Source organism: Microcaecilia unicolor, chromosome 13 (assembly GCF_901765095.1).
Source record: "Microcaecilia unicolor chromosome 13, aMicUni1.1, whole genome shotgun sequence".
Lineage (NCBI taxonomy): Eukaryota > Metazoa > Chordata > Amphibia > Gymnophiona > Siphonopidae > Microcaecilia > Microcaecilia unicolor.
In genome coordinates this window covers 20,782,319-20,806,536 of record NC_044043.1, presented here as the reverse complement: position 1 = coordinate 20,806,536, position 24,218 = coordinate 20,782,319, and the positions used below count along the sequence as shown (strand labels likewise).

At 45.0% G+C, this 24,218-nt stretch overlaps 1 protein-coding gene across 7 annotated transcripts in view; it reads left to right on the top strand.

Moving 5' to 3' along the window:
* The window catches only part of ELN (elastin), a 535,722-nt gene that overhangs the window by 227,406 nt on the left and 284,098 nt on the right, over window positions 1–24,218 (top strand). For all 7 annotated transcript variants that reach the window (XM_030186281.1, XM_030186283.1, XM_030186277.1 and 4 more), the window contains exon 4: window positions 4,748–4,780. In XM_030186281.1, coding sequence (XP_030042141.1) covers window positions 4,748–4,780 — 33 coding nt within the window. The remainder of the gene's footprint in view (window positions 1–4,747; window positions 4,781–24,218) is intronic.

Genomic DNA, 24,218 nt, shown 5'->3' with positions numbered 1-24,218 from the left:
ATTGAATATACTAGTTGTACCTGCAAAGAGAGGGATGGGGAGCATCTTAGACTGCTTCAGCAACTTCAGATGGCTTGAGCTGCCACTCTACACACACTAATCTCTTGCTTACAGACTTTGTACAAATTCTCAAAGCAAAAGAAAGCACATACAATCCTATTACTCAGAAAGTATAATGTATATGTGATAGTTTGCACCTGTGTTTTCTGGGGGTGGAATTTTGCTGGAGGAGTATGCATTATAGAATCGCATAGGAAGAGAAATTTCACTCATCCCCTCCTTCCCCAATAGAATTTAACCCATACCCACCCTTACCTGGTAAGATCTATGCCATCTCCATCCATCCCTGCAATTAATCTCTTCCATCCCCACTCATACCCACAGGAGTCAATGCTATTACTTACTCTCTCACAGCCCTCCATTTCCCCCTGACCCCAACAGTCCCCCATGTTTTTTGATAGCATTCACTATTCAGCTAGTGAATGTTTGAAGCTTCAGACTGGTGATCCGGCTGCCTCTTTGAGCATTCCGAGCCTTATTCTGGCATCACCATTGTGACTACATTCTGAGCAAGTGCAAATTGATGCATGTGAGAAAGAGGAACCCAAACGGACCAGGAAAGGGATCTAGGTGTCATTGTTGATGATATGTTGAAACCCTTTGCTCAGTGAGTGGCAGCAGCTAAGAAAGCAAATAGAATGTTAAGTATTATTAGGAAAGGAATGGAAAACAAAAATGAGGGCATGATAATGCCTTTATATCGCTCCATTGTGCGACTTCACCTCGAATACTGTATGCAATTCTGGTCATCGCATCTCAAAAAAGATATAGTGGAATTACAGAAGGTACAGAAAAGGGCAATGAAAGGGGATGGGATGACTTCCCATGAGTAAAGGCTGAAGCGGCTAGGGCTGTTCCGCTTAGAGGAAAGCAGACTGAGTGGAGGAGTAGCCTAGTGGTTAGGGTGGTGGACTCTGATTCTGGGGAACTGAGTTCAATTCCCACTTCAGGCAGCTCCTTGTGACTCTGGGCAAGTCACTTCACCCTCCATTGCCCCAGGTACAAATAAGTACCTGTATATGTAAGCCACATTGAGCCTGTCATGAGTGGGAAAGCACAGGGTACAACTGTAACAAAAAATATGATAGAGGTCTATAAAATAATGAGTGGAATTGGTAGATGTTATTTGATTGTTTACTCTTTCCAAAAATACTAGAACTAGGGGGCACGCAATGATGCTACAAAGTACTAAATTTAAAACAAATTGGAGAAAATATTTCTTCACTCAATGTGTAATTAAACTCTGGAATTCATTGCAAGAGAATGTGATACAGGCAGTTAGCTTAGTGGGGTTAAAAATAAAAGTTTGGATAGCTTCCTAAAAGAAAAGTCCATAAGCCATTCTTAAGATGGACTTGGGGAAAATCCACGCTTATTTCTAAGATAAGCAGCATAAAATGTATTGTACTATGTGGTACAAACAGTGGTCCAAGTTAAAGGCTGCTATAAATATGGCGATTGATCTTTTTGTGAGGAAAGTAAATAAAAACAAAAGAAGCAGGAAGCCTATATGGTGCTCCAAACAAGTAGCTGAAAAAATAAGAGCAAAAGAGGCTTTGTTCAGGCTGTGGAAGAGTGGCCTAGTGGTTAGGGTGGTGGACTTGGTCCTGAGGAACTGAGTTTGATTCCCAGCACAGGCAGCTCCTTGTGACTCTGGGCAAGTCACTTAACCCTCCGTTGCCTCCCACATTGAGCCTGCCATGAGTGGGAAAGCGTGGGGTACAAATGTAACAAATAAATAAAAAAAATTACTTACTGATCACTCCTAATTCCATGTACTTGATTTTTTATGCCAAATTAATGTATGCCTTTTCAGCCCTTTACTGTTGTAAGCCACATTGGGTCTGTCTGCAGGTGGGAAAATGTGGGATATAAATGCTATAAATAAATAAATACAAAAGAACAGAATTAGAGGATCACAGAAAAGATTATTGGATTAAACTCAAAGAAGCGAAGAGGGAAATACATCTAGCGAAAGCGCGAGCGGAAGAAAAAATGACTAAAGATGTAAAGAGAGGTGACAAGACCTTTTTCAGATATATTGAAGAAAAGGAGAAGAGATAGGAATGGAACGTTAGAAGAATGGTCGAGCGTCTGGCAGTTAAAATTTAATGCTACGAAGTGTAGAGTGATGCACTTGGGGTGCAGAAACCCAAAAGAGAGATACCAGATAGGAGGGGAGAGATTAGTAAGCTCGACTCAGGAGAGAGACTTTGGGGTGTTGGTGTCTGAGGATCTAAAGGTGAGGAAACAATGCGACAAGGCGACGGCCAATGCCAGAAGGATGCTAGGCTGCGTAGAGAGGGGTATAACCAGCAGAAGAAAGGAGGTTTTGATGCCCCTCTGCAAGTCGTTGGTGAGGCCCCACTTGGAGTATTGTGTTCAGTTTTGGAGGCCGCATCTTGCTAAAGATGTAAAAAGACTGGAAGCGGTGCAAAGAAAAGCTACAAAAATGGTATGGGATTTGTGTTGGAAACTGTACGAGGAGAGACTTGCTGACCTGAACATGTATACCTTGGAGGAAAGGAGAAACAGGAGTGACATGATACAGACGTTCAAATATTTGAAAGGTATTAATCCGCAAATGAACCTTTTTCGGAGACGGGAAGGCGGTATAGTGTAGAGTGCATGAGCCCTTACCGCTAGGTCAATGGGTGGTGGTAAGAGCTCAGGCAGTAAGTAGCTGCACGCTAGCACAAGGCCATTCACTGCTCCCATTGAAAAAAGCCTTTTTCCCCACCTGCAGTATAAAAAAAGCCACTCACCCACACTACCGCAGGCCACTTTTTACCAAAGCTTAGTAAATGGACTCCTTCATGCGGTGCCCCATAGCCGGTTAAGTGCTGAATATCGGACTTAACTGGCTATGTGTTAGCTGGCTCCTCAAAACCAGATATTCAGTGCCGAAGCTTAGATAAGGTCTGGCACTGATTATCCAGGAATAATGCAGGCGGTGATCAGCAAAATACTGAGTGCCACTGGCTGAATATCAACCCAATTTTTTTAAATTTCTCCACTAATTTTATACTAGCGCACAGGACTTGCAAAAAAACTAACATGGGAGCATTTAGTGCCTCCTTTTTAGGAGGTGCTAAGAACTCCCATGTTATGTCTATGTTATCCAGTTAGCATGCATTAGGTGGATAATGCTACCACACCCATTCCCTGGGGTGGGTTGAGAAATAGGGAAAGGTGGATGAGTGATAAGTAGGTGACAACGCAGTATAATTTTATGATTTATAATGTGATAGGAAACCCAGATCTCTGTTAAGATCTCTTTTATTTGTGTCAAAATATTTCATCATCTTAACCTCAAAGGTCTTACATTCCTGGATTATTTTAAAATGTCCTTTTAGTATTTTGACTATTGGAAAAGCATTCAGGATAAGGGGTTCCTATTCATGTTCTTCCTCAACTGTAGTATATATTAGGGGTGGGCAATGACAAAAATTTTTAAACGATTAATCGCGATTAGTCATGGCATGCATTTTGGGCATTTCTCTCAGCCTTTCCTTCTGACCCTCTCCTATTGAGCACAAACATCTCTCTTTACCTTTCTCACCGTTTCTTTCTCTCATGCTTTCCTCCCCACCCAGATTCTCTCATGCCCCCCTCTCCCCACGTTTACCTCAACAGTAGGGCTCTGGCTCAGCATTTTCTCTTCTTCCTCGCTGCATCAAAGTCCTTTCGGTTTCCCTACACGGCAGTCAGGCTCTGCAAATACTTGAGTGAGACTCTCGCGGGTGGGACTTGAAACCGCGAGACTTCCCCAACTTCCTGCATGGCACGACTCAACGATCTGCATAGCCTGATCACTATGCAGGGGAAGAGAAAGGACTTTGAGGCAGTGAGGAAGAAGAGAAAATGCAGAGCCCAAGCTATTGAGGTAATCTCAGGGGAAGGGGGCGGGTCTGCATTGTTAATCGCATTATTAACGCGTTAATTGTCCACCCCTAGTATATATCATTCAAGAAACGTGAAGAAGGCTGCTACATTGGAAAAATGGGACATATTGCTAAAGACAAGAATCAACTCATATAGTCACCACATTAAACACCACGAAGCTAACCAGGGTGACAAATCTGTGGGAGAACACTTTGCAAGACCAGAGCACTGAATCAATGATTTTATGGTGAGAATACTAAAAGGAAATTTTCAAACAATCCAGGAACATAAGAGCTTTGAAGTTAAAATGAAATTCCAGCAAAAGAGGTTTGAAAGAGATATGGATTTCCTATCACATTATAAACCATAATATGATAGGAAAACCGTCCCTCTCTCCCTGTTTCTCACTTATATCTTTCTTCGTGATATTGTCATTTCTGAGCTGAAGATGAAAGTGTTGCCTTCAAAAGCTAGTCAAATATGTATTTTATTCAAAAAGTATCATTGTATCTTTTGTTTGTTTTGTTTTATTTCTCTATATTACTTTTGAAAATTTGATTTGAAAGGAACCCTGAAACTGTGTGAATAACAATGAGTTTTCTGCAGGACTTTTCAAAGTGAAAATATACGTCTGGGGGGAAGGGAATCGTGGCCATCAGTTTCAAAAGTATGCAAAAAATGCAAACCTCTCCCAAGCTCCGCACCTGGGAACACCTCTGCTCAATCCACGTAAACTTACATGTAAACAGGCAATACAGTTGTATTCTTGAAGTTTATTTGAGCATTCCTTTTCATTTTTTAGGTATCGGAGCAGGAGGCAAACCTCCCAAACCTGGTAAGGATCATCACTGTATCTCTTACTAACTTAGGAGCATGATGGAGTTTCAGGGATGAAATATTTTTGTTTCTTGGATTCTTCATCTCAAGTGGCTTAGGATGGAGGGATGGTGCTGTCTCACTCTTTCTATTTCTTTATTGAGTTAGGATGAATGGACGGTGCTGTCTGGACTTCTTTTTGTTTGTTAAGTTAGGATGAAAGAATGGTGCTGGCTGGAGTATTGATGTCTCAATCTTTCTTTTAGTTTACTGAGATAGAATGGAGGGATGATGCTGGCTTGAATATTGATGCCTACCTCTTTGTAGTTGAGTTACAGTGCGTGGTGGTGGTGGTGGTGTTGGTGTTTGAGGTCTGTTTATTTAGTTAAGATGAAGGAAACGGTGCTGTCTGGAGTATTGATGTACACTCTTTCTTTTTGTTTGTTGAGTTAGGATGGAAGAATGGTGTTGACTGGAGTGTTGATGTCACACTGTTCTACTCTTTTATTGTGTTAGGACGGAGGAACAGTGCTGCCTGCAGTATTGCAGTCTCATTCTCTTATGCCTTTGTTAAAATGTAGAGACAGTGCTGGAGTGCTGTCTCACCTTCCTGCTTATGCATTGAAATGAAGAGAGATCTGGAATTGTTGATGTCTTCCTTTTCCTCTTTGTGTGTTGAAATGAAGAGAGAGCGCTGAATTAGAATCAGAGATACATGACTGCAGATAAGTGCCAAATGGCCCAGCCAGTCTGCCCATCCTCAGCAACCACTATCCTCCTCCTTCCCTAAGAGACTCCCAATGCCTGTTCTACGCTTTTTAAATTCAGACGCAGTCCTTGTCTCTACCCGCCTCCACTGGGAGGCTATACCACACATTCACCATCCTTTCTATGAAAAAGATTTCCTTAGATTACTTCTGAGCCTATAACCTCTTAACTTCATCCTATGCCCTCTCATTCTAGAGTTTTTCTTGATTTGAAAAAAGCTCATCTCCTGTACATTAATGCCACGGAGGTATTTAAACATCTCTATCATATCCCCTCTCTCCCTGGCGTTCTTCCAGAGTAAACATATTGAGGTCTATAAGTCTGCCCCTTATTCTTTATGACAGAGATCACTGACCAATTTTGTAGCTGCCATCTGGACCAAATCCGTCCTATTTATTTCTTTTTGAAGGTGCGGTCTTCATAATTACACAGTAAATGGGCCTCACCAGAGACTTATACAATGACATATCACCTCTTTTTTCCTGTTGGCCATTCCTCTCCCTATGCAACGGAGCATCCTTCTGGCATTGAACATGCCTTTTCTACCTATTGGCCACCTTAAGATCATCAGTCCCACTCTTCTTTCGTACACAAAAGTACTTCACCCCCTATTCTATACGGTTCCCTTGGATTTTTGCAACCCAAGTGCATGACCCTGCTTTTTTTTTAGCATTAAATCTTAGTTGCTAATTTCTGGACCATTCTTCAAGCTTTGCTAGATCCCTCCTTATGCCATCCACAACCTCCAGGGTGTCCACCCTATTACAGAGTTTGGTATCATTTACATAAGTACATAAGTATTGCCATACTGGGAAAGACCAAAGTTCCATCAAGCCCAGCAGCCTGTTTCCAACAGTGGTCAATCCAGGTCACAAATACCTGGCAAGATCACAAAACATTACAAAACATTTTATACTGCTTATCCCACAAATAGTGAATTTTCCCCAAGTCCATTTAATAATGGTCTATGGACTTTTCCTTTAGGAAGCCGTCCAAACCTTTGCCAAATCCAAACTCCATCCTCATCCTCCTCGACCTATCTGCCGCTTTTGACACTGTCAATTACAACTTACTTCTTGCCACACTGTCCTCATTTGGATTCCAGGGCTCTGTCCTCTCCTGGTTCTCCTCTTATCTCTCCCACCGCACCTTCAGTGTACATTCTCAAGGATCTTCCTCCACCCCCATCCCACTCTCTGTTGGAGTTCCTCAGGGATCTGTCCTTGGACCCCTTCTTTTTTCAATCTACACCTCTTCCCTGGGTTCTCTGATCTCATCCCATGGTTTCCAATATCATCTTTATGCTGACGACACCCAGCTTTACCTCTCCACACCAGACATCACTGTGGAAACCCAGGCCAAAGTATTGGCCTGCCTATCTGACATTGTTGCCTGGATGTCCAACCGCCACCTGAAACTGAACATGGCTAAGACCGAGCTTATTGTCTTTCCACCCAAACCCACTTCTCCTCTCCCTCCTCTCTCTATCTCTGTTGATAACACCCTCATCCTCCCCATCTCATCTGCCCGCAACCTCGGAGTCATCTTTGACTCCTCCCTCTCCTCCGCGCATATCTAGCAGATAGCCAAGACCTGTCGCTTCTTTCTCTATAACATCAGCAAAATTCGCCCTTTCCTCTCTGAGCATACCACCCAAACACTCGTCCACTCTCTCATTACCTCTCACCTTGACTACTGCAACCTACTCCTCACTGGCCTCCCACTTAGCCATCTATCCCCCCTTCAATCCGTTCAGAACTCTGCTGCACGTCTTATCTTCCATCAGGACTGATATGCCCATATCACCCCTCTCCTCAAGTCACTTCACTGGCTTCCGATCAGGTACCGCATACAGGTTCAAGCTTCTACCTAACCTACAAATGCACTCGATCTGCAGCCCCTCATTACCTCTCTACCCTCATCTCCCCTTGGCTCCTACCGTAACCTCCACTCACAGGACAAATCCCTCCTCTCAGTACCCTTCTCCACCACCGCCAACTCCAGACTCCGCCCTTTCTGCCTCGCCTCACCCTATGCGTTGAATAAGTCCCTGAGCCCATACGCCAAGCCCCCTCGCTGCCCATCTTCAAATCCTTACTCAAAAGCCCCCTCTTCAATGTCGCCTTCGGCACATAACCATTATACCTCCATTCAGGATATCTAGACTGCCCCAACTTTACATTTCATCCTTTAGATTATCAATAGAAATCAAACAAAATAAAACATGGAAAAGAAAATAAGATGATACCTTTTTTATTGGACATAATACATTTCTTGATTTGCTTTCGAAGGTTGCCTTCTTCGTCAGATCGGAAATAAGCAAATTTCCGATCTGACGAAGAAGGGCAACCTTCGAAAGCTAATCAAGAAATTATTAAGTTATGTCTAATAAAAAAGGTATCATCTTATTTTCTTTCCATGTTTTATTTGTTTGATTCTATTGATAACCTTAAGAGTGGACTAACACGGCTACCACAGTCCTTTAGATTGTAAGCTCCTTTGAGGAGGGACTATCCTTCTTTGTTAAACTGTACAGCGCTGTGTAACCCTAGTAGCACTTAGAAATGTTAAGTAGTAGTAGTAGTAGTAGTAGTTTTGACTCTGGTAAGGTACCGCCTTTACCACATTCTCTGGCAACGAATTCCAGAGTTTTAATTACACGTTGAGTGAAGAAAATGTTTCTCCGATTCATTTTAAATTTACTACATTGTAGCTTCATCGCATGCCCCTAGTCCTAGTATTTTTGGAAAGTGTAACAGACGCTTCACATCTACCCATTCAACTCCACTCATTATTTTATAGACCGTCTATCATATCTCCCCTCAGTCGCCTTTTCTCCAAGCGGAAGAGCCCTAGCCGCTTTAGCCTTTCCTCATAGGAAGTCGTCCCATCCCCTTTATCATTTTGGTCACCCTTCTTTGCACCTTTTCTAATTCCACTATATCTTTTTTGAGATGCAGCGACCAGACTTGAACACAATATTCGAGGTGCGGTCGCACCATGGAGCGATACAAAGGCATTATAACATCCTCATTTTTGTTTTCCATTCCTTTCCTAATAATAACCTAATATTCTATTGCTTTCTTAGATGCAACAGCACACCAGAAAGAAGGTTTCAATGTATCATCAATGACACCTAGATCCCTTTCTTGGTCTGGACTCCTAATGTAGAACCTTGCATAGCTATAATTTGGGTTCTTCTTTCCCACATACATCACTTGCACTTGCGCACATTATTATTTGGATTTTGCTCACACTTTTTCAGTAGTAGATCAAGGTGAGTTACTTCAGGTACACTGGATATTTCTCTGTCCCAGGAGGGCTCACAATCTAAGTTCATACCTGAGGCAATGGAGGGTTAAGTGACTTGCCCAAGATCACAAGGAGCAGCAGCGGGATTTGAACTGGCAACCTCTGGATTGCAAGACCAGTGCTCTAACCACTAGGCCAATCCTCCACTCACATTAAACATCATCTGCCATTAGGACACCCAGTCTCCCAGTCTAGTAAGGTCCTCTTGTAATTTTTTCACAATCCTCCCGCATTTAACGACTTTGAATAACTTTGTGTCATCAGCAATTTAATTACCTCACTAGTTACTCCCCATCCCATATGTTAAAAAGCAGCAGTCCCAGCACAGACCCCTGGGAACCCCACTAACATTGAGAATGCTGACCATTTAACCCTACTCTCTGTTTTCTATCTTTTAACCAGTTTTTAATCCACAATAGAACACTACCTCCTATCCCAAGACTCTCCAATTTCCTCTTGAGTCTTTCAGAGGTACTTTGTCAATGCCTTGTGAAAATCCAGATACACAATATCAACCGGCTCACCTTTATCCACATGTTTGTTCACCCCTTCACTAAATCCATGTTGACTTTGTCTCATTAATCCATGCTTTTGAATGTGCTCTGTAATTTGTTCTATATAATAGTCTCTACCCATTTTGCCCGGCACCGACATCAGACTCACGGTCTATAATTTCCCGAATCTCCTCTGGAAACCTTTTTTAAATATCGCGGTTACATTGTCCACCCTCCAATCTTCCGGTACCATACTTGATTTTAAAGATAATTACATATCTCTAACATATCCTGGAGGTTCAGGACAAATATATTCCACGTATTAGAAACAAGGGAAAAAAGACTAAACGTCAGCCGGCGTGGGCTAAACAGTAAGATAAAGGAAATCATTAGAGCCAAAAAACAATCCTTCAAGAAAGTGGAGAAGGAACCAACTGAAAGTAACGGATAGATCATAAGGAATGCCAGCCAAATGCAAAGCGGAGATAAGGAGGGCAAAAAGGACTTTGAGAAGAAATTAGCGTTGGAAGCAAAAATACATAGTAAAATATATTTTAGATACATTAAAAGCAGGAAACCGGCCAAAGAGTCGGTGGGCCCGTGGACGAAAATGGTGTTAAAGGGCGATCAAGAGGACAAAGCCGTAGCGGAGAAATTAAATGAATTTCTTTGCTTCGGTCTTCACGAGGAGGATTTGGGGGGACACCGGTGCCGGAAAGAATATTGAAGCGGGGAGTCGGAGAACTAAACAAATTCTCTGTAACCTTGGAGGATGTAATGGGTCAGTTCAGCCAGCTGAAGAGTAGTAAATCACCGGGACCTGATGGTATTCATCCCAGAGTATTAATAAACTAAAAAATGAACTTGCGGAGCTACTGTTAGAAATATGCAATCTGTCCCTAAAAATCAGTGTAATACCGAAGACTGGAGGGTAGCCAATGTTACTCCGATTTTTAAGAAGGGTTCCAGAGGAGATCCTGGGAAATCATTAGACCGGTGAGTCTGACGTCGGTGCCGGGCAAGATGGTGGAGGCTATTATTAAGAATAAAATTGCAGAGCATATACAAAAACATGGACTGATGAGACAAAGTCAGCACGGATTTAGTGAAGGGAAGTCTTGCCTCACCAATCTAATGCATTTTTTTTTGAGGGGGTAAGCAACATGTGGACAATGGGGAGCCGGTTGATATTGTATATCTGGATTTTCAGAAGGCGTTTGACAAAGTGCCCGCACGAAAGACTCCTGAAGAAATTGCAGAGTCATGGAATCGGAGGTAGGGTATTATTATGGATTAAGAACTGGTTGAAAGATAGGAAGCAGAGAGTAGGATTGCGTGGCCAGTATTCTCAGTGGAGGAGGGTAGTTAGTGGGGTCCCGCAGGGGTCTGTGCTGGGTCCGTTGCTTTTTAATGTATTTATAAATGACCTAGAGATGGGAATAACTAGTGAGGTAATTAAATTCGCCGATGACACAAAATTATTCAGGGTCGTCAAGTCGCAGGAGGAATGTGAACGATTACAGGAGGACCTTGCGAGACTGGGAGAATGGGCGTGCAAGTGGCAGATGAGTTCAATATTGACAAGTGCAAAGTGAAGCATGTGGGTAAGAGGAACCCGAATTATAGCTACGTCTTGCAAGGTTCCGCGTTAGGAGTTACGGATCAAGAAAGGGATCTGGGTGTCGTCGTCGATGATACGCTGAAACCTTCTGCTCAGTGTGCTGCTGCGGCTAGGAAAGCGAATAGAATGTTGGGGGTTATTAGGAGGGTATGGAGTCCAGGTGTGCGGATGTTATAATGCCGTTGTATCGCTCCATGGTGCGACCGCACCTGGAGTATTGTGTTCAGTACTGGTCTCCGTATCTCAAAAAAGATATCGTAGAATTGGAAAAGGTACAGCGAAGGGCGACGAAAATGATAGGTGGGGATGGGACGACTTTCCTATGAAGAGAGGCTGAGAAGGCTAGGGCTTTTCAGCTTGGAGAAGAGACGGCTGAGGGGAGATATGATATAAGTGTATAAATATGAGTGGAATGGATCGGGTGGATGTGAAGCGACTGTTCACGCTATCCAAAAATACTAGGACTAGAGGGCATGAGTTGAAGCTACAGTGTGGTAAATTTAAAACGAATCGGAGAAAATTTTCTTCACCCAACGTGTAATTAGACTCTGGAATTCATTGCCGGAGAACGTGGTACGGGCGGTTAGCTTGACGGAGTTTAAAAAGGGGTTAGATAGATTCCTAAAGGACAAGTCCATAGACCGCTATTAAATGGACTTGGAAAAATTCCGCATTTTTAGGTATAACTTGTCTGGAATGTTTTTACGTTTGGGGAGCGTGCCAGGTGCCCTTGACCTGGATTGGCCACTGTCGGTGACAGGATGCTGGGCTAGATGGACCTTTGGTCTTTCCCAGTATGGCACTACTTATGTACTTATGTACTAGTAGCTCCGCCAGCTAATTTGTTAGTTCTATCAGTACCCTTGGACGAATACCATCCGGTCCAGGAGATTTGCTACTCTTCAGTTTTCCAAACTGCTCCATTATGTCTTCCAGGTTTACAGATATTTCATTAAATTTCTCCGACTCGTCAGCCTCGAATACCTTGTCCGGCACCGGTATCCCACCCAAAGACCGAAGCAAAGAACTCATTTAATTTTTCTGCTATTTCTTTGTCTTCCCTGATCACCCCTTTTACACCCCGGTCATCCAGTGGGCCAACCAATTCTTTTGCCGGCTTCCTGCTTTCAGGGCCGTGCCTAGGGTCTCTGGTTCCCCCCTGCAGACTATCAGTTGGCACCCCCCCCCCCCCCCCCCCCCCCCCCCCCCCCCCCCCCCCCCCCCCCCCCCCCCGTCTAGCATAAAATACCATAAATACCAAAATACCATACTGTGCAAAATATAAAGACAGCAGATGTAAATTTTAAAAAACTAACAAGTACCAATCACAACTTTACAAATTAACAAATAGAAATAAAACAAATATAGAAAATAAAATAATACCATTTTATTGGACTAATACATTTAGCTTTGAGAGGCCAAAACATCCTTCCTCAGGTCAATACAGTATAGTGCTGTTACAGTATCCTATCCTGACCTGAGGAAGGGGCTTTTGTTCTCCGAAAGTTAACCAAAATGTATTAAAATTAGTCCAATGAAAATAGTACCTTGTTTACATGTTCTATTATAAACATGTATTAACACAGCTACAATACTACTTTATCCTAAGGCAAAAAATTAAAAATATATATTTTATTTACAGTTTGTTGCAGGGGCGTATCTGGACTCTGGCGGTAGGGGGGGGCCAGAGCCAGAGGGAGGGGGCACATTTTAGCCCCCCCCCCCCAGCACCACCGATCCCCCCCCGCTGCTGTCACTTACCTTTGCTGGCGGGGGACCCCAACCCCCCGCCAGCCGAGGTCCTCTCTTCCATGCAGGCTGCAAGTTGCAATGCTTCCTGTTCTTCTGAGTCTGACGTCCTGCACTTACAACGCGCAGGACATCAGACTGAGTTCCAAATTCTGAGTCTGACGTCCTGCATGTTGTACGTGCAGGACGTCAGACTCAGAAGAACAGGAAGCGTTGCAACTTGCATCCTGCACGGAAGAGAGGACTTCGGCTGGCGGGGGCTTGGGGTCCCCCGCCAGCAAAGATCGGCGACGGGTTGGTGGCGGGCGGGCAGGAGGGAGGGAGGGGGAGGTGGAGAGGGTCGGTGGTAGGGGGGTCCAGGGCGAAATCTGCGGGGGCCCAGGCCCCTGTGGCCCCACGCAGATACGCCCCTGGTTTGTTGTCTCTGGTTTCTTGTTTCCTCATCTTCTTTTCACTGTCTTCCTTCCATCCAGCATCTCTTTGTTCTCTCTCTGCCATCCAGTGTCTGCCCTCTCTCCCTGCCACTTTCATCTACATCTGCCCTTTCTATCCCTTCCATCCACTGTCTGCCCTTTCTCTCTGCCCCTTCAATCCACCATTTGCCCTCCCTCTCCCATCCATCCAGGATCTGTCCCCTTTCTCTGTCCCTTTTTTTCAGCCCCAAGTTCCAGCCCCACTATCCCACCAGTCCCCAGTTTCAGCCCCAATCCTTTTCTCCCACCAGTCCCGAGCTTCAGCCCCCAGCCTCCCTGTCCCCTTTTCTGCCCCCAGCCCCAGTACTGGCCCCCTTATCCCACCTACCCTCCTTTTCAGCCCCCAGTTCCAGCCCCATTCATCCACATGCCTTGCATTAGGGCCCCCCTTTTCAGCCCAACCCATTCTCCCACCTGACCCAGGCATGCCCCATTTTCCCTCATGACCCCTTCTCAGACCCCAGTTCCAGCCCCCTTCTCCCATTTGGGAACCCCCACCCCACCCCACCCCTTCTCCCACCTGAGAATCCCCCCTTCTCCCATCTGAGAACCCCCTCCCCACCCCAGTCCCCTGCTCCCATCTGAAAACCCCCTCCCCATCTGAGAACCCCCACAACACCCCTGTCCCATCTGAAAATCCCCCCTTCTCCCATCTGAGAACCCCCTCCCCTCCCCGACTCTCCTGCCATCACCCTACCTTTAAAAAACATTTTGTGAAGCCAAGTTGCAGGCAGCGCCTCGCCTCGCCCCTGCCCGCCATCCACCCATGTCCAGCGACCCTTCTCTCCCCGTGCCCTGCATGCACCCATACCCAGCAACCCTCCTCTCCCCTGCCCTCCATCCACCCATGTCCAGCAGTCACCCTCCTCTCCCCTGCCCTGCATGCACCCATACCCAGTGACCCTTCTCTCTCCTCCATGATCCACTCATGCCCAGGGACTCCCTTCTCTCCCCTGCCACCCCTCCCGAGTTGTTCAGCGGCGAGTTCTTCTTCTCCTCCCTCCCTCCCTCCCTCTGGATCCGTCCCTCACCGCCCTGTCCTTCGAATTCTTCGGGGCAGGCAGTCTTGCCTGCCCGTTGCCAGCGCTGACTCTCCCCTGCCGGTTCGCGCTTCAAAATGGCCGCCGAGACTTCAGCAGAAGTCTCGCGAGGCCACCTTTGGAAGTCTCGGTGGCCATTTTTAAAGCGCGAACCGGCACTGGGGAGAGTCAGCGCTGGCAGAATTATAAGGACAAGTCGGTGAGGGACGGATCCGGAGGGAGGGAGGAGGGAGGACAAGCGGTATGGCGGGGCAGCACCGCAGCGGCGCCCTTGAAGGCAGGTGCCCCCCCCCTGCGGTGCTTACCCCGCTTACCGTGTTGGCACAGCCCTGCCTAAAAATTTTTTTACTATGTGTTTTTGCCTCCAACGCTATCTTTCTTTCAAAATCCCTCTTTGCCTTTCTTATCAGTGCTTTGCATCTGACTTGTCATGCCTTATGCTGCTTCTTATTTTCTTCAGTCGGTTCTTTCTTCCATTTTCTGAAGGATTCCTTTTTGGCTCCAATACCCTCCTTAACCTCATGTTTTAACCATGCCGGCTGTCGTTTTGTCTTCCGTCCTCCTTTCCTGATACGTGGAATATGTTTGGCCTGGGCCTCCAGGACGGTGGTTTTGAACAGCATCCATGCCTTTTATAGGTTTCTTACCCTCTTAGTCGCTCCTCTATGGTTTTTTTTACCGTTCCTCTCATTTTATCATAGCTTTCTTTTTTAAAGTTAAACGCTAACATATTTGACTTCCTATGTGTACCTCTTTGAAAGCAAATTTCAAAGCCGATCTTTTATGATCACTGTTGTCAAGCGGCCCCAGACTGCAACCTCCTGTACCAGATCATGCGCTCCACAAATTACTAAGTCTAGAATTTTTCCTTCTCTCGTCGGCTCCTGTACCAGCTGCTCCATAAAGCTGTCCTTGATTTCATCAAGGAAGTTTACCTTCCTAGCATGCCCTGATGTTACATTAACCCAGTCTATATGGGGGTAATTAAAATCACCCATTATTATGGTGTTGCCTATTTTATTAGCGTCACAAATTTCCTTTAACATGACTGCGTCTGTTTGCTCATCCTGGTCATACGGACAGTAGTACACCCCTATCACTGTCCTTTTCCCCTTAACACTTGGAATTTCAATCCACAATGATTCCAAGAGGTCTTTTGTTTCCTGAAGAATTTTCAATTTATTTGATCCAAGGCTCTCGTTAATATACAGTGCTACTCCTCCCCCATTCTGGTCCACCCTATCACTACGATGTAATTTGTACCCCAGTATGACAGTGTCCCACTGGTTTTCCTCCTTCCACCAGGTCTCAGAAATGCCTATTATATCTAATTCTTCATTCAGTGCAATATATGCCAATTCTCCCATCTTATGTCTTAGGCTCCTAGCATTTGCATGTAGACACTTCAAGCTAGGCTTGTTATTCCTCATTACAGCATGTTGATTACATGACAGTATTAATTTGCTATCCTTTGTCGGGTTTTATTATTTTTATTTAAGGACATTGAATCTACTACAGTCTCTTTTTCATCCTCACTATTAATAAACACTGTCTTCCCTGTTTGGGTGATATCTTTGCAAGATACCTTATTCCGAACCATACACTTTTGAGCTACTGTCGGCCTTCCCCCCGTTCCTAGTTTAAAAGCTGCTCTATCTCTTTTTTAAATGTTGATGCCAGCAGCCCTGTCCCATCCCGGTTAAGGTGGAGCCTATTGTTTCAGAATAGGCTCCCCCTTCCCCAGAATGTTGCCCAGTTCCTGACAAATCTGAAACCCTCCTCCTTGCACCATTGTCTCATCCACGCATTAAGACTCCGGAGCTCTGCCTGTCTCTTGGGCCCTATGCGTGGAACGGGAAGTATTTCAGAAAATGCCACCTGTTACGTTTTCAAGGCAGAAACTAGGTTCGTGAGCCCTTGGGCCACTGCTGTGGAGCAGCAGTGGGAGGCAAAACCACCCCACACCAGAGTCAAGGCAGCACTCTGACAGGAACAGCTAGACTTCACCTGCACTTGACCACCGTTCCTCAGGAGTTGAGCCCCTGGGTGCAGGCAGCCGGCAGGACTTACCGGACAGCAGTGGCGTACCAAGGGGGGGCGGTGGGGGCAGTCCGCCCCGGGTGCACGCTGCCGGGGGGTGCCGCGCGCCGGTCAGCGTCGTTTGTGATCCGCCCCGGGTGTCAGCGCCCCTAGGAACGCCACTGCCAGACAGGGCAGGAACTGAATACCAACTAAGCTGAACAGAGACTGAGGGTCAGAGGGGAAAGAAATATACATGGGCAGCAAGGCAGGAAACTGGGCTAGGACTCACAGACAGACAATACTACACAAAGCAGGAAATGGACAAGCTAAAGGACAGGAACTGAAAGCTGACAAGCAGCCACAGAAACAGGGTACAAACACTGACAGAAAAGAGACAGGACTGAAAACTGCAGAGCAGCCACAAGCAAGAGACACAGACAAACAGAAACTAGACCAAGAATACAAACCAGAAACAAGATTAAGAAATAAGCAATAAACCTAAGCTAAACTACACACAGACTAACTCAAATCAGACAAGGAACTATACAAGAAACCAGACTAGGCAGAAGTGCAACAAGCACCAACAAACCAGGGACCTTAGACAAACACAGCAGTTTCCAGGTGATTAATAAAGCCCATCAGCTGCTGAAGCTCAGCTGCAGGAATCACAAGGCAGCTACGGGTACTGTTCAGGCACAAACAAGAGAAGCAAGTCTGGCAGCCCGGAAGATCCGGACCGGACTCAGCTGGTCTGGAACGGGGGACAGTCCATAGCAGCTACCGATTCTGGCCACCAGAGGGCGAGGTGAGCACAAACAAGGAAACATTCACATACGTGACACCACCCTAGAGGATCTGGATTTGAGCTTTCTTCCTAAATCAACACAATCTAAGAAAATACAAATACGCAATAAGACAAGCCAAAAGGCAATACTACAGAACCAAAATAGGGCCTGACTACAAAGACACGAAAAAATTATACCAAATAGTGGGCAAACTACTAGACACCACCGTGGTCACCACAACCAACACAGATATCCCACCTGCAGATAAATTTGCAAATTACTTCAAAGAAAAAATTGTAAACCTATGCAACACGTTACCTGAGAACAGCACCGACATCGGAAATTTCATCGACTGTATGGACCCAGTCCACGCCGAATATCCAGCGGATAGATTCTGGACAAGTTTCCTTCCACTCACCGCTGAAGCAGTCAATCAAGCAATTAATAAGTTCTTAGTATGATTCCTGTTCTGTTTCCCACTGCCTTTTATAGGAGGGTGGAAAAGATGCTCTTCAACTTCTTATAGAATTCCAAGTCACCCCGCATCTCCCTGGGTAAGCTTATCTAAAACACAGGGTGGCGTAAAATTTCCTGATCTTTTATCTTATCGTAAAGCGTTTATTATTCGTCAGGGTCTAGAATGGATTGTTCCCTCTACTGCAGAACCTCCTCCCAGATGGCTGCTGCTGGAGCAATCTGTCTTTAGCCCTTTACTTCACATTTATTTAGTAGGTATGCAACTTCCCAAGCGTATTGCCTCCAATCCCATCATCAGCACCACTCACAAGTTATTGACCTCGTTTGATAAACTCTTATCCATCCCCTGATCATCTACTTTCTGCATTCCCATCTGGAATAATCCTAAATTTGCAATTGGTAAGAAACAAGTTTCCTGGTCTCACTGGCAACGTATTGGTATATGGAATCTTGGTCATTTTGTTGATCTACCCACTCTAACCTGCCAATCGTTTTCTGCTATGCAGGCTGACGTCCCCTTATTGAACTCTCACTCTACCAGTGGTTACAACTTAGCTCTGTGCTGAAACTACACACAGACTAACTAGAATCAGACAAGGAACTATACAACTTACCATGCTACTTCCTTCTCCAGAGCTTATTGATGTAGCCACACGTCTTCAGGCTACCAGACATGTTGCATCACATATGTATACTTTTTTTTTTGGTAACTCTTCCCTTGCACGTCTGGGCCTACGTAGGTGTTGGGAACAGGATATTCAGCAGCCCGTTTCTGAAAGCAGCTGGAAGCAGATCTGGCGCTCGCTGTTAGTGTTCCAGGTCTGCTGCCATCACACAGTCCCTTTATTTTTTTATGCACTGGTCCTTATGGATGCCCCTCAGGTCGCATACCATTAATCCTTCCATTCCCAGTTTATGTTCGTCTTGTTGTGCTCAACGAGGTACTCTCAGACACCTTGTTTTTGACTGTGTGTGCCTTAAATCATTTTGACATGACGTCTGGTTCACCTTAACAGATGTATTTCATCTCACTGGTCCTATGCTGTTTATATATGTATTGCTCAGAGACCAATGTTTTCGTTCTATGTTAAATGACAATGAATGTCTGCTTCTTAATACTTTGCTCACTTTAGCCTTGAAATTAGTTTTTGGGCACTGGAAGACCCTGGGTCAAGTCACATATCGAGTGGTGGAATTTGGTATTTCATATTTATAAATATGACACCTTTCTGGCTAAAACGTCATGTCGATATATTTCTTATAAGGAGAAATGGTCTTTGTTATTGTCCTACTTTAGAGATGCTTGATGAGAAGTGTTTTTCTTTTCTTTCTTTCCACTCTTTCTTTCTTCTGTCCTTTTCATGATTTTTGTACTTTGCATGCTTTTATATTGTTACACTGAATTGTCCTCTGTTATTCTGTTTTTAAATTAATAAACGTACTAAGACCGAGAATAAGTTCTCATTGTAAATTGGACATCTGCCCTAGTCACCTATTAAAATCCGCCCCCCACCGCTTCACAACAGACTTCACATCCCACTTAAACTACATGCTTCAACATGGTCTCTTCTCTAAGGAAAACGGCAATATCCTACTCACCCCAATACCAAAAGATACCAAGAAAAAAACAAATGATATAACCAATTACCGCCCAGTAGCATCAATCCCACTAGTAGTCAAACTGATAGAAAGCATGGCAACTAAACAACTAACTGACTACATAAACAAATTCACAATACTCCACGAATCACAATCAGGTTTCCGCTCCAACCACAGCACCGAAACAGTTCTAATTATTCTATTAGCCAAATTCAAACAAGAGATTGCAACAGGCAAAAGCGTACTTCTCCTACAATTCGACATGTCTAGTGCACTCGACGTGGTAAATCACAACATTCTACTAAGCATCCTAGAATATTTTGGGATTGGTGGATGTGTACTTAGTTGGATCAAAGGTTTCCTAACCAATAGAACATATCAAGTGACCTCGAACATATCACCACCCTGGAAAGCAGACTGTGGAGTACCTCAAGGATCGCCACTATCACCACTCCTTTTCAACCTAATGATGACCCCATTAGCCAGGTCCTTATCCAATCAAGGCCTCAACCCTTTCATATAAACAGATGATGTCACAATTTACATCCCATACAAACATGACCTTACAGAAATCACCAAAGAAATCAATCTCAGCCTAAACATCATGAACTCATGGGCAAATGCATTTCAACTAAACTTAATGCAGAAAAAACAGACAGTCTCATCCTCTCATCCCAATATAACATGAACAAACCCACCAACACAACCACCTCAGACTACACCCTCCCCATCTCAGACAGCCTGAAAATTCTCGGTGTCATAATCGACCGAAACCTCACACTAGAGAGCCATGTGAAAACTACTAAGAAGAAAATGTTCCACTCAATGTGGAAGCTCAAACGAGTGAAACCTTTTTTCCAGAGAGAAATATTTCGCAACCTGGTACAATCTATAGTACTAAGCCATCTAGACTACTGTAACGGTATCTATGCGGGATGCAAAGAACAAATCATAAAGAAACTGCTCAAAACACAGCAGCCAGACTTATATTTGGAAAAAAGAAATTCGAAAGAGAAAAACTGCACTGGCTCCCAATCAAAGAACGCATCGCATTCAAAATCTGCACCCTTGTTCACAAAATCATTTACGGAGAAGCCCCGGGATACATGACAGACCTCCCAACCAGAAACACATCAAGATCAACACGAGCATACCTAAATCTCCATTACCCAAGCTGCAAAGGACTCAAATACAAAACAACTGTCGCGTGCTCGAGGACCTTGGCATACTGTCAGGCTTCCTCCCCGGGAGCACTGGGTTTGTGAGTCCGTGGGCCACTACCGTGGAGCGGCAGTGGCAGGCAAGATCACCTCCAAGGTAGAGATAAGACAAAACTGGACTGGAACCCTGGACTGGAGTTCTACACAGGAATACACGGAACTGGAACGCACCGGACGGGTGCGCACTGGAATGGAGCCCGCTGGACTGGAACACACTGGAGGGCCCCACTGGACTGGAACATACAGGAGTAAAACCCGCTGGACTGGAACACACTGGAGCGGAACCGCTGGACTGGAACACACTGGACCTAGGCCTCACCTACGATTGACCACCTTTCCCCGAGGGTTGAGCTTCTCAGGTTCGGGCGGCCGGCAGGGCTTACAGGAAAAACCGGAAACTGGAACTTGCAAGCAGGAACAGCAGGACTGAGGATCAGGAAGTGCCCCCTGGCACCTCGGCGGAAGGCAAGGCAGCCAGGCAGGGAATGTCCGGGTTCTGGCAGTCGGCAGGTTAGACACAAGGACTAGTAGACTGTACCCAAGCTAATAGGAAAGCTATGCCCAGGCAAACCAGTCATACACAAGAAACATACACTAGGCAACTCAGGAGACTAGTAAAGCTATACACCAGCTAACAACAAAGCTGTGCCCAAGCTAACAAGTCTACACTGGAACACAACTCAGAGCACTAGCAAAGCTATACACAGGCTCACAAGCCAAGCGGTGCCTAAGCTGGCTAGTCAACACTAGGACCAAACACAGAGAACTAGCAAAGCTATACACAGGCTAGCAAGCCACACGGTGCCTAAGCTGGCTAGTCTAACACTAGGAACAAACACAGAGAACTAGCAAAGCTATACACAGGCTAACAAGCCACACGGTGCCTAAGCTATCTAGTCAAACATAGAAACTCACACAGAGCAAACACTGAAACAGTGTACGAGCACTCTATACACCAGGGGCCCTTAGATGAATGCAAAGGCAGGGCTGTAGTCTCTAAGTGATTAATAAAGCCCTTCCACACCAGAGGCACAGCTGCAGCAATCACCTTGCATCCAAACCGAGGCTTGACACACCAGAGAAGAAGTCAGCCCAGCGGGAGCCATCTTGGATACTGGCATAGAGGAGTCGGCGGCAGCCATCTTGGAAAGGCATAGCCACACACAGGTGAGGTTTAGTAGGGCAATCAGCACACAGAGCCAGAGAGAAACTAAGACAGAGACAGACACAGAGACAAGCAGAAGCCAGCACAGCCACTGACTCCCAGAAACAGGGTAAGTCTGAGGGTGGTCACGGCCACAGACGTAACAACAACCTATGCATCCAGCTTCTCTATATAAGCACACAACTATGGAACGCATTACCAAAAGCCGTGAAAACAACATATAACCACCTGAAATTCCGGAAATTACTAAAAACTAACTTGTTCAAAAAGGCATACCCAAACGATCCAACTTAAATGCCTTAACCCAACAACACAACAAAACCAAAGATCATACTGGACATAATGGACGCTACCTACTCTTCTTCTTATGACCTCCCCAATGTGTCTGTCACACATGAACTTTCTTTTACCACAACCACACTTTGTATTTGTTATAACCAGTATTGGCGATCGCCTCTACGGTACCATGTAAGCCACATTGAGCCTGCAAATAGGTGGGAAAATGTGGGATACAAATGTAACAAATAATAATAATAAATCATGAAAAGCTTGTTGAAATAAGAAGGCTTTACCCCGTAGAAGAGGGTGAGAGCCTCTGTTCTTTCTGCCCAGTCCTCTAGAACAGAAGGGATGGAGACAGGACGCAAAGACCTGTGACAAAAACAGTACAATACATTTTATGCTGCTTATCCTAGAAATAGGCAGTAGATTTTCCCAAGTCCATTTTAACAATGGCTTATGGCTTTTAGGAAGATATCCATAGAAATTGACTGGCTAATGAAGACGTTTGCCTAGGTAAATTCCAGTAGCTAAAAATCTTCAGTAGCTAAAAATATGTGCATTTTTAGGATATAATTTCCTTTATTAGGGTGTATTTTTAATCAAATATCATGCATTTGCTGTCTTTAAAATTTATTTAGGGCCCAATATCCAGCTGGCAGCAATCTGCTGGCGTTATCCCTGAAAATTCAGTGCTGGGCCATGTCCAGCTGGCAAAAACATAGCCAGTTAAGTCAAATATTCAGCACAACCAACTATAGGGCACTGCATAAAGACAGGCCTGACTTGTATGTGTCATGGTTGTGGCCGTGCCCTTATGTTCAGACCTACTGTTTCTCTGTATATAGCTCTGGGACTCTCCAGTGTGCCTTTTTTCTGTTGTTGTTGTTCTTCCTGTTAGCCAAGCTCGCTTTTGTGTCCCTGAAACCAAGCCTCGCTTTGGTCTCCCTGCTTCTGCTAATTTACTACTTGTGATATCATCAGTCTTACTCCTTTATAAGGACCCAGGGAGCTTTCCTGTGTGCCTTTGCAAAGGTTTGTTTTCCTTTTTCTTGCTGTACTGTTGTATGATTCTGTAGGGAACTGGCCCTGAGCCCTGTGTGAGTGGTTTTGGTTTGAATCTGTATGGATACTTCCCTGTTCGGTTTGTCTCAAGCAAAGCCCTCTTTTGTTTCTCTCTGTGTGTGTTCTGCTTAAATCTGTATGGATTAGTAGCCCTGTTAACTTTGCTTCAAGCAAAGCCCGTGTTCGTTTTTTCTGTGTGTGGTCTGGTTTGAACCTGAATAAATTCCTTTCTTGTTATCTAGGCTCTCCAGCTTAAACCTGTTCTGTTTCCTGGTGTGGTTTCCCTTGTTACCTTTCACTGTTGCCAGCCCAGCTGCTTTCCTCGATTACCTTGCTCCCATGCAGCTGGGTGTGCTCTGTCTCTACCTGCCTTTCCTTTCCCTACCTGGCTGAGTTCCGGTAAGAACATTGCTGTTTATCCCTTTGTTTGTTTTAAACTTTTGACTGCAGTGTAAGTCCTGCTTCTTTCTGATGTGTTTAGAAACAGCCCTTCCCTTTAGCTGCTTTAACTCTTTGTCTGCTGTGTCTGTCTCCTGGTTATTGTGAATATTCCTCCTTATCTGATTTGGTATGTAAGGCAGCTTTCCCTGTTGCTTGCTTTTCCCTTTGTCTCTAGTGTCTGTTATTGACTCTGTGGCATAGCATTGTGTATTCTCATGAGTGGCTTCCCTTACCTTTTGAGTCCTGTATGTCCAGCCTTGTGTATTCTTGTGAGTGGATTCCCTTGACCCTTGAGTGCTGATGGCACAGCCTTGTATATTCTTATGAGTGGCTTCCATTTACTTTTGAGTCCTGTATGGCCAGCCTAGAGTATGCCTATGAGTGGCTTCCCTTTTCCCTGAGTACTGTATGGTACAGCCTAGAGTGTATCCTATAGTTGGCTTCCCTTTACCCTTGAGTGCTGCTGTGGCCAGCCTTGTGTATTTTTATGAGTGGCTTCCCCTTTCCCTTGAGTTGCTGTGTGGCACAACCTAGAGTATTCCTATGAGTGGCTTCCCTTTTCCCTGAGTGCTAGATGGTACAGAGTGTATTTCTATAGTTGGCTCCCTTTACCCTTGAGTGCTGTGTGCAGTGGTGTGCTGGTAAATTTTTAACAACAGGCTCTCTCCCCGTCCCACCTCTGTGCCCCTCCCCCCCCAAATTGCAGAGCTGGCTATACCCAGGGAGAGAGCCGGGGGGGAGGGTCTTGCATTACTCTCTCCGGGAAATTTTTTTATTTTTAAATGCTTCAGGTTGTAATCTAATCAGTTTATAATGTGGGATAGGAATGCCATAAATAAGTAAATAAATAGATAGAAACTCTGAACACTGAGAACCTGATTCCCATAACATGATGTCTGTTTAGAAGCCCATTACCAGGAGAAAAGAATCTCTGCACCAATAACAGG